Source organism: Planococcus citri, chromosome 1 (genome assembly GCF_950023065.1).
Source record: "Planococcus citri chromosome 1, ihPlaCitr1.1, whole genome shotgun sequence".
Classification (NCBI taxonomy): Eukaryota; Metazoa; Arthropoda; class Insecta; order Hemiptera; family Pseudococcidae; genus Planococcus; species Planococcus citri.
This window is the reverse complement of record NC_088677.1, coordinates 64,744,962-64,755,175: the sequence shown is the minus strand read 5'-3', so window position 1 is coordinate 64,755,175 and position 10,214 is coordinate 64,744,962. Positions and strand designations below refer to the sequence as shown.

General features: G+C 31.9%; 2 protein-coding genes and 2 non-coding genes across 4 annotated transcripts in view; 1 reads left to right on the top strand and 3 right to left on the bottom strand.

The window, feature by feature from the left end:
• Positions 1-525: 525 nt before the first annotated feature.
• TRNAM-CAU (transfer RNA methionine (anticodon CAU)) lies at positions 526-598 on the bottom strand. Its single transcript has one exon. It is a non-coding gene; the product is annotated as a tRNA-Met (tRNA).
• Positions 599-1,447: 849 nt separating this feature from the next.
• On the bottom strand, positions 1,448-1,520 carry TRNAM-CAU (transfer RNA methionine (anticodon CAU)). Its single transcript has one exon. It is a non-coding gene; the product is annotated as a tRNA-Met (tRNA).
• Positions 1,521-2,971: 1,451 nt separating this feature from the next.
• LOC135835986 (protein croquemort-like) lies at positions 2,972-6,179 on the bottom strand. Its single transcript, XM_065350526.1, has 8 exons — positions 5,957-6,179; positions 5,710-5,870; positions 5,490-5,631; positions 4,204-4,419; positions 3,900-4,108; positions 3,518-3,812; positions 3,349-3,422; positions 2,972-3,200 (listed from the first exon to the last, which is right to left on the bottom strand). Exons 1-8 carry the CDS (start codon positions 6,065-6,067, stop codon positions 2,993-2,995), a joined length of 1,416 nt encoding a protein of 471 aa, XP_065206598.1. The 5' UTR covers positions 6,068-6,179; the 3' UTR covers positions 2,972-2,992.
• A 3,287-nt stretch (positions 6,180-9,466) lies between these two features.
• Positions 9,467-10,214, top strand: part of LOC135833337 (uncharacterized) — an 83,172-nt gene continuing 82,424 nt past the window's right edge. Inside the window, exon 1 of the mRNA XM_065347087.1 lies at positions 9,467-9,648. The gene's annotated coding sequence lies outside the window, so the exon portion shown is untranslated. The remainder of the gene's footprint in view (positions 9,649-10,214) is intronic.

The following is a 10,214-nucleotide window of genomic DNA, read 5'->3' as shown; positions in this document are numbered from 1 at the left end:
TTGAATCTTTCAACTGCCACTTTCATAATGTAATATGTTGTAGTAAAACTGAAAATTTCCATTCGTTATCACTAATCAGGTGCCGTTTAATGAGACATTGTGTGAAGGAGGGATGTACATACATATAAAGGTTTGGTAAATGTTTTCTCTTTATTTTGAAAGATACAGACACGATAACTGATCATCAAAACCTAAAAGCATGAAGAAATACAAATGAGTATTTTTTAAATCCAATTTTTCAAATCTCAGATTGTTTTAATTTTTGAAAAATAATTATCATGCAATGAATGGTTAAATGATTACTAAGGAAATGGCGAAGAATCATTGCCATTATTGAAAATTTCATGTAATTTGTTCTTTGACTACCTAATGTAATAATAGTGATGAATTAGTTCATTACGACCAAAAATGTCGTCTGATTTTTTTTGTGGCATTTGTTAATCAAAAAAAGAGCACACATTGAGGAAATGGCGTAACAATGACGAAAAATCAATCATTGTGCATTAAAAAAATTTAAAAAATTTTTGCCCCGGGTGAGGATTGAACTCACGACCTTAAGATTATGAGACTTACGCGCTGCCAACTGCGCTACCGAGGCTCGTGGGGAAGTTGGTCATTTTTTGCATTTCCCACTATATTTTTTGTCTCATCATCAAAGGTCTCCAAAATGGAACAGGATGACTGGTATTGGCTGAATTCATTCATCATTGAAGGGCTAGGGAAGAGAAGTGACCTTAATTAATATTCGAATGTTATCAAGTACCATCAACAAATTTTTCATCAGCACGTTGCCTACACTAATAAAAATTTTTGTAACAAAATGCCTTTTTTCAGGAAAATATGGTTAAAATGAATCTTTCTTCATCATAGAAGTGTATGGTACATGAAAATTTTTGTAAAAATTTCATTGCATAAATTTTTGATTTTTTGCTCAATAATTCAGAAATTGTTGAAGGGACTACCAAGTACCAACAAATTTTTTCAAAATCATTTATCACAAATGATTGAAAAAATTAAAAGAATGTTGAAAAGTAAAATAAATGAATTTTATAATGAAAATTTTTCATCCAGAATTAAAATTGACGAAAATTTATTCGCATTTTTTGTCGGATGTACAATTTTTTGGATTTTTTCCCATCAACTTTGAGCTCAAATGACTGAAATATTTCAATCACGTACATATTTTTAAAATTTGTCATTTTTAGCCCCCTCCCGCCAGGTTCCAGCGCCGTTGTCTGAATTCAATCTTCGAGAGGATAATGAAGTTTGCTGTTGATCGAACTGTAGCTTACCTACATTACTTATTGATGTACATAATAATTCCATTTTAAAGTTTTATTGTTGCAATTTTCCATTTAAATGCTTCAAAAATTATGGAAAAGTTGATAAAATAGCTTAAAATGACTAAAAAATAAATTTTGATCGGAATAAAAAGTAAAAAAATTTTTGCCCCGGGTGAGGATCGAACTCACGACCTTAAGATTATGAGACTTACGCGCTGCCTACTGCGCTACCGAGGCTCATGGTGGGATAGGTCAATTGGTGACGTGTTAAAGAACGGCAACGTCGCAATTCGAAAGTAAAACATTTTGCGATCCGTATTTATGCGAATTTTGAATTTAAAAATATTGTGGTGACGTTTGCTATCGTATTTATTTTTTTTATCATAATCGTGAAAGAGTTTAAGTACCAAATAATTTAGAGATTAATGACTTTTGAAGTGTTATCATATCACGTGTTTGCGCGTCAATCGTTATTTTTTGAATCGTATATTTCGGTTCGGTATGAATGCTACTTTGTTGAGTTGTTGTCGATTTTACTCTCGTAATTTGAAATGTTGAAAACGAAAACGTTTTGAAAAATTTTCCATCACGCCATCACTGATAAAAATGATTAGATAGGTATAGATAGGTATCTTACCTACTTACATATAGTCCAAAGGGAGAGATCTCCTACAACAAATCTCAACCAAGAAAAGTTAACGAATTTCAAAGCAGAAAAAACTTGAAAAATATTGATTACCTAATTAAGGTAAAACAGTAATATCAAATCAATCTGTCAAAATCTGAACGTGTAAAAAAAATTTTCTTGAGCTAACAAAAGATCGTCGAAATAAAGTTGAAGGGTATGAATATGAAATTTCCCTTCAATGGAGTCTGTAATAACATGACCTACTTACGTATTTCCTTCGAAGCTTGATACCTATTTTAGTATTTAAGATGATTGAAAAATCAACTCATCTTTTGCATTAAAATGTCTCGAAAACTGAGCTTTTTATTTCTGTTTATTTTATTCGTAGGAGCCTTTGTTAACCCAAGAAACTTTTTTTTTCAAAAGTTGTTTTTTTTATGAAAACCTGTACTTTATCAGACGAAAAAACGATCCTACGAAAAAAATAAATAGAAACAAAATCGTAGGTCACAAATTCCCCTACAACTTGAGTCATATTAATTTTTTTGCTGAAATGTTTCGTTTATTCGAGATAGGTACGTCTTATTTTTTGATAAAACATGCAAATTGTACTAATTGTAAGCTTCCTAGAGAAAAATGTCGTTGACCATAATTGATGGAAAAAATCACTTTCTGTAATTTTTTTCAGTTCCTGTCAAAATTTTTTTTAAAACTCGTAGGGGAAGTTTTCAGAAGCGAAGGTAATCAAAGAACATTCTCATTACCTCTTTAAAATCGTAAATGAATTCGAGCTCTGTTGAGGAAATGATTCTCATCTCAATTCTCAAGCAATACCTACCTAATACGTGTCGTAAACTTTACCGAGTAGCCTATATCTGTCTAGATGCAAATGAATTGATGCACTGATCAATCCTCGTATAAATTAAAGTAGCGGTAATTTTTGAAGTTGTAATTATCCATACTTAATTGAAATAACCGCACGTGCTTGAGTCTTGTTGCTTTGTATAAACATATGTTTTATGATAATATTGGAATAATATTTCAAAATAATGATAATGAGTCCATAAAAAGTGAAATTTATTCATTTCTGGCGCTGTAATTTTGAAGAAATACATCCACAAAGTACTAGCACTATTCCAATAATTACTGAACTGAATCCGCAAACTGATAGCAGAAATGGCGCTAAATTAAAAGCCAACTTAATTTTAGTCTTGAGATTTTCGGGCATCTCGATGTATTCTTCGAACCACACTGTGGGGACCATCATTCTTGGTAGGTTGGCGAAAAATCTGAAAATTTACCAATGCATCGAGAATAGTTTAGATCACTTCAAATAAAACAAATTTATTTCTAAATTTAAAGAAGAATTTGAAAATCACAACATAGGTAGGTCTAGGTACTTTCTACCTATCAATAGTATAAACCTAAAATACTCACCCTAAACTAGGATAAGGTTCGACCATAATATTAATCTGTAATCTTGCAAATATTTCCATCACCATTCCCGAATCCTGCAATAAAAAGTGCCAAAAAACATTCAAAATCTTGCAACTGTCTTCACAATTCATGTTCAAAAGTAGGGTTAAATCAATGAGATTTTTCTAACCTTTTGTACAGTGACGAAAAATTGATGTTTTCCAGCCACCGGATTCATTCCATCCACACTCCTTCTGTAACTCTCATTGGCCAAGTAAAAATGTGGAAACGATATGTAAATAGGCGCATGTACACAATCTGATATATCTCTGACCCCTGATGGAAGCGTGCATTTGTTATTTTTGCAATAGCAACGATTTTCTCGGTATACTTTGCCATTGTCGAATGTTTTTTCAGTGCCTATGAATCGGACTGCGTCGACTCCGTGTAATTTGTGGGCTCCTGATTTAATTAACTCGAATGATCTGGTGGGGGAAAAAACGAATGTTAATTACTCTGCAATGTTTGGGTTCGTGCGGTAGGTAGGTATAGTCGTAGATATTTTTATTTACCCGCAAAAATCGGATATGAATATAGAAGTTGAATCTTCATTGCTGATATTTTTTGGCCATAGATCTCCTAAAGATCCTCGTATTCGATCACATCGATCTGTGTAAATTTCCGATTGAGTTTTGTAATTCCACGAACGTACTCTGCCTAAATTATTGAGGTCGTCAGCACCCGTGTGGATGTTGAAAATATTTATTTCGCTCGCATTTTTCTTGAAAAAAAAAAAAGAAGAAAAGAAACGTAATTTTGATGTATGTACTAATGTAATAATTTTATTTAGTAATAATTTGAATTGAATTTCCTTACGTTGAAATACCATCCAAATCTATCTGGCAGATGACCTACGTCAATTCCCAATTCTTTCAGAGTTTTTCCAATGGATAGAACTTGATTTTCGTAGCCTTGAAACAGCAATTCTTCCACAGTTTTCGTGATGTAAACCTGCTTTTCCAGTAATTCTAGGAAACCGCTTATCATTACTTTGGTGATCCACATATTGTCTTTGAATCGATCACCCACAACCTGCAATAGATACATCTAACTTTTAAAAACTTGGAAAAAATTGTTCCGATTTCAAATTGATGAACACGTGTACTCCGATGTAAAAAATTACGAAGCCCCTAAAAAATGAAAAATTGATTTAGGGGAGGGGGGGGGTTAGAATATTTTGGAAGATAGTGATTTTTTTTTGAAAGGAAGTGAAAAAGTAGTGATTCTCGGTCAACAAATTCTTGTAGACAAACTGGAGGTGGCCAGACAGATGGGTCAATGACCTCAAAAGGCCAGACAGATAGACGACCTTGAGATACCAGACAAACGGGTCAATTACTTGAAGATGCCAGACAGGAAGACAGACGACCTTGAAAAGCTAGGCAGATGGGTCAATGCCCTTGAGAGGCTAGGCAGGAAGACAGATGACCTTGAGAAGCCAGACAGAGAGGTCAATGACCTCAGGAGGCCTGACAGGTAGACGACCTAGGGATACTAGACAAACGGGTCAATTACTTGCAGAGGCCAGACAGGAAGGCAGACGACTTTGAGAAGCTAGCCAGATGGGTCAATGACCTCAGGAGGCCTGACAAATGGACGAACTTGGGATACCAGACAGGCGGGTCAATGACTTGAAGAGGCCAGACAGATGAGTCAGTGACCTTAAGAAGCTAGCCAGGTAGGAAGACAGACGACCTTGAGAAGCAAGACAGGCGGGTCAATGACCTCAGGAGGCCAGACAGAAAGATAGATGACCTTGAGAAGCCAGACAGACGAGTCAAGGACCTCAAGAGGCCAGACAGGAAGACAGGCGACCTTAGGAAGCCACAGGGACAAGTCAGTAGGTATCGAGCATCAAGCCAACTTGACTTGACCAAAACACGTATCTATCCATGATTTAAAACTTTCCATAGAGAGGAGACTGTACACCCATTTTTAAAGAAATTTTGTCCTTTCCACTGCCCCTTAAAAATTTTGATCTGTGTGACTGTGAATTTCGGTTTTGTGTTGGGTCCTGCTCATTGCTCAATATTCCATTTGAACGATTTTAAAAAAATGGCCCAATAAAAATTAGAAAGTGTTGATTTTACAAGTTGATTTACCATCGCAACAGCATTTATATTCGTAATACGATCAGAAAGCCTGCCGTTGGACATTTCTGGTGCAAAACTCCAAATTCGATCAGCTCTGAATGTTATCGTATAATTGCTATTCCAAACAATATCGGACTTCATCTGAGTAAACCTGTATAGTTAATGTAATTTAATGTAACCATTCGAGATATTCGAACTTCGAAAATAACAATTGACTAAAAATTTAAACCTGAACGTATAAGGTCCCATTTCAACAAAATTTGGTTTCTGTTTTTTGGCCAATGTTTCTTCTGGATTAGTCCAATTAAACATGTACACTTTGAAATAAATAGGAACCGAACTATTGCTCCATATTCGTTCAGTTTCTGAACATTTTGCCAAGACCAGTCTCTAAAATGATAAATTTGAAAAATTTATTCCACCATATAAATAAATTAAAATTATTATTAAAATTCAAAAAAATTCATAAATCTCACAGAATCGATTATGTGGTTCAGCAGTGGTTTCCAAATTACTGTGATGGTTGCTCCTAGAATTATTATTATGCTCCCGAACACGTATAGTAAGATTTTGGTCGCAGAGAACATGTTGGTGTAAGAATAAAATCATGGTACTTGATCATTTGCAGTCACTCGATAAGTTTTTATTAATTTAAAAGTGTAAAATCAGTTCTTGGGGTGTATAAATATTTTTTTTCAAAATAATTAGATGAAGATACAATCAAGAAATGGACGAAATAAAATTACTCAACGAATTTAAATGTTGCTGTAAAAGTGGAAATCATTTCAAAAACATCTCTTATAAGAATCAGCAAAACTTTAAAAATCTACACCATCACTTCATTAGGTATTTACGTACTGTATTCTTGTCTCTGTATTCAACTCACTTCAATATTTTTACTTTAGAAGATGACATAAATTTTAAAAACCGATTCAACTCGAATATCTGTGTCGTAATTTGAAATTATCCATGAAGAAAAATCACTGTTAAAAAAATTCACCTTGTTCACCTGACATTGTGACAGTTTTAAACTGATGCGTTCACATGTATGATAAGCTCATTTTGTGTGTGCCAAATGGATCACCAGGAAAAAAAATGAATGTCAATTGACGATGTGCAATACTCTCCCTAAACTATTTTTTGGTAAAATTACTTTTTTTCGTGTTCGATTATTATCTGATATAAAATTGAACGTGGTATAGATTTTCATGTGCTCAATTCATAAATTACCTACTCGTAAATTGTACTTGGGTGTAATTTTACATGTATGTATTAGGGAGGTTTTATCTGAAATAGCTGATCAGGGCATTTAAAATAATTCCACTCGAAAATTCATGCGCATTCAAGGTAACCTACATTATAAAATAATATAGGAAAATAAGTTCATTGTCAGTGGTTTTTTGAAAAATATTCAATTTTTTTTTTTTGATTGAGAGTAAATTTGAAATTTTAAAATTCAAAATGTATTTCTTCCTGAAAAATTATTTTTTTAAATACTAAAATTTTTTAAATGAATAATTTTTCAGAAGTACCTACGTCTGTAAAGTAGGTACCTAATACGGTTCTCATTTTCTCAAGTTGAAGATTTTGTACCTCGTAGGGGTTTTTTTTGTTCTAGCTCAAGTAAGATTTGATTATAAATATGTATGTAAATAGAATTATTTCTTAATTCTTGATTCACCTAACTCAACTTGAAAGAAATTTTATCGTTTGTTTAATTTCACATTGTACGAGCCGTGTTTTTCAAAATGGTGGTGAGAGGGCAAGGCATGGAACTGGGCAAGGTCTCCCTTAGAGATCAGGAATCCTGAAAAATTTTGAATTTTCAGCTGCAAGTGTGCAAATTGAGGATTTTGATCACAATTCGTGAATTTTTTTTCTTTAATCATTTTTTATTTGAAACACCGTTTTTTCAACATTAGGTGCAATAAAAAAAAACATTAAAAAAAATACTGCCTTTATTAATATCTTGAATGCCATCAGTTGTTAGAAAAAAAAATTAAAAATAAGGAAACATTGTTCGAGCAAAATTTGATTTAAAAAAAAAAAGTCATTTCCTGAAATTGAATGTTTTTTTTACATGAATTCATGAATTCAAAATTATAGCATTACTCAAAGTGTTCAGATAAAAAATCATTCATTTAAAAAAAAATTTTAATTCAAGTTAACTTCTCTTTTTTAGGAAATGGTTCCAAAATAAACAGCCTGATTAAATTACAATAAACAATTTCTGAACAATTTCAAAAGAATGATGCTGTAAATAAACAAATTTATTTAAAATTATTATTAAACTTTCTTGATCGTTTTCAAGTTTAAGGAATTGTTTCCCAAATGTGAACTATTTTATTTTATTTATACTTGCAATTTTATTCCTTTTTCTTGGGCCGTGTTACGATGCATCAATTTCTTGATAATGATAATAAAATAAAATTCAATCAGCATTTTTTGTAGGAAATTTTCATCAATTAAAAAAACGATTATGGTTTGGTATCTTTCCTAGTTTTTTTAAGAGTTTTTTAGAATTGAGCATTGGTATTTGAATTAGTATGTATTTTTTCCAGATTTTTTATTCAGTTTTTTAAAGGGCATTCAATTTTATCGTTTTTTTTTTTTTTTTTTTTTTTACAGTTTTCTTTTCAGTATTAGCGTTTTTTCCATTTTAGCAAAATTTTGGAACATTGACGATGACTCTATTTTTAGTTCTAATTTTTTCCCACATATGTGCATCAATTTTTTTTCTAGGTCTTGGTGTACTTAAGTTTTATTTTTTTTTCGAATTAAAATATGCATTGGTGTTTAAATTAGAATTGGATTTCAAAAAAGTGTGGTGTCGAAAGTCGAAGCCTCATTCAGGAAATAGAATTTTTTTCTAAAGATTTATTTTTTCAGGAATAAAAAGTTTCTCAAAAATTGAGTATTGGTAATTCTTAGAAGTGCATTTGATTTTTTTTAAATATTAAAAGTAGGTATTGTACCTATGTATATGTATTTTTAAAAACAGAGAAATGAAAAAAAAATTGAACAGACTTTGTTGAACACTGCTAGGTTTGAGTTTTCATTTTTTCGTACTCTTCTTAAATTACTTGGGTAGTTAAAAAAATAAAAGATTGCTCTTCTTGATAATTCATCATCACTAATGATTATTACGTTTAGAATGTTGAATAAACAAAATGAAATTGAAACACGTCCACGATTAAAAATTATTTTTTTTAAATATCCAATACTGTTCAGAATTTTTAAAAACTAAAATAATTTATTTTAATATGCTTCAAAACGTAAGTAATATTTTTCGTAGGAATTTTCTAAACTCGTTGAAGGGACTTTACACTTTACCCAATCTTGATCTCGTCTTTCGATGCATAATGATTTATAATTATGCTGCATTTTGTTGTTTTAATTGAAACTGATTACAATCTAGACTACGAAAATGCCTTTCGTGTCAGTTTTAATTATTTTTGTATTTCATCGTATTATGAGCTATTATAATTATCGTTGAATTGCGATTAAAATGTATTTTTGAATAACAACATTAGTTTCTGTACTGCTTGAGACTTGGCACCGTTGAAGATGACTGGATTTCAAGTCTCAAGTAACGATCATGAGTAACGTTGTTTTTCAGAAATTGTTAAAAGTATCATTTTTGAATCCTGGATGTTGATTGATATTTAAGAGAGAGAATAAAAAACACCATAATTATCAATTTTTAACTTTCAAGCACATTCTTAAAATAAATAATTACTTTACTATTGGATTATAATTTCATTTCAAATCAAATCTTTCGCAATTTAAAAAAATTTCAACCGGAATACTCGTTTCTACACGTCATTTTTCCAGAATGTACTCCAGTAATCGAGTGTTTTCAATCTATGCACGTCTTTCTATGCTCTATGCTTTTTTCCTGGAATGCAACAGTGCAATTCCGTCTGGAGATGGAATTTCCATGTTGACGAATGACGATGACTGAATGATATTGAATGAGATTTCAGTTCAGTGCTCAGTGCTGTGACCGATTTCATGTGGTTAATTCGTTATCGTTGTTACGAGTAACTAAAATGAATTGATATTTATTACTATTTCGCGTAGTTCTTCGATAAAAATACAAGATTTAGATTTATTTTCTTCACCGGATTGTGTTAGATAGTTGGTTTGATCAAATGTAATTTTATAGGTGAGTTATTCTTACGACTTGTTTGGTAATTATTATTATTGTGAAATGGTTTATTTATTATTACCTTCTCATATACCTACATACTATTAGGTACTTATTCAGTATAGTTGGGAAAGTTACCAGAGATATTCTTGGAAAAGGTGAATGTACTCGAAACTCGAAAGACGATTTAATAATCGAATGTTCATGTTCTCTCACCTGAGGACTGGATAACTTCGTCTTCTGGATGAGATTCCATACACGTGTATAATTTGTATTTAATACCGAGCATAAAGTTTAAAGTTCAGGGTTCGATGTGAAAGAAGAAAATATTACCTATGTAAATTTTTAAAATGAGTCAGCGGAGTTCAATAAAAATTTTATTTGGACATAATTTACACGAGTTTCTTCTCGTTTGGATTTAGGAGTAGGTACCTTAGTAAATTTATTTTTCGGTCTTACGTATAGGTACCTTGCCTACATTACAGTACTAGGGGAGGGAGGAGGGCGATAACCCCTGCTATACCTTTTCCCCCATCTCATAGACGAGCTTTTTTCTAATAAAAAAGACAATAAAATCAAGTCGA

Excerpts from the sequence above, each read along its gene's own strand:
- LOC135835986 (XM_065350526.1), bottom strand. The coding sequence starts at position 6,067 with ATGTTCTCTGCGACCAAAATCTTACTATACGTGTTCGGGAGCATAATA. Across the intron at positions 5,632-5,709 it reads ATGGGACCTTATACGTTCAG|GTTTACTCAGATGAAGTCCG; the intron begins GTTTAAATTTTT and ends TTAACTATACAG. Across the intron at positions 4,420-5,489 it reads ATATAAATGCTGTTGCGATG|GTTGTGGGTGATCGATTCAA; the intron begins GTAAATCAACTT and ends TATCTATTGCAG.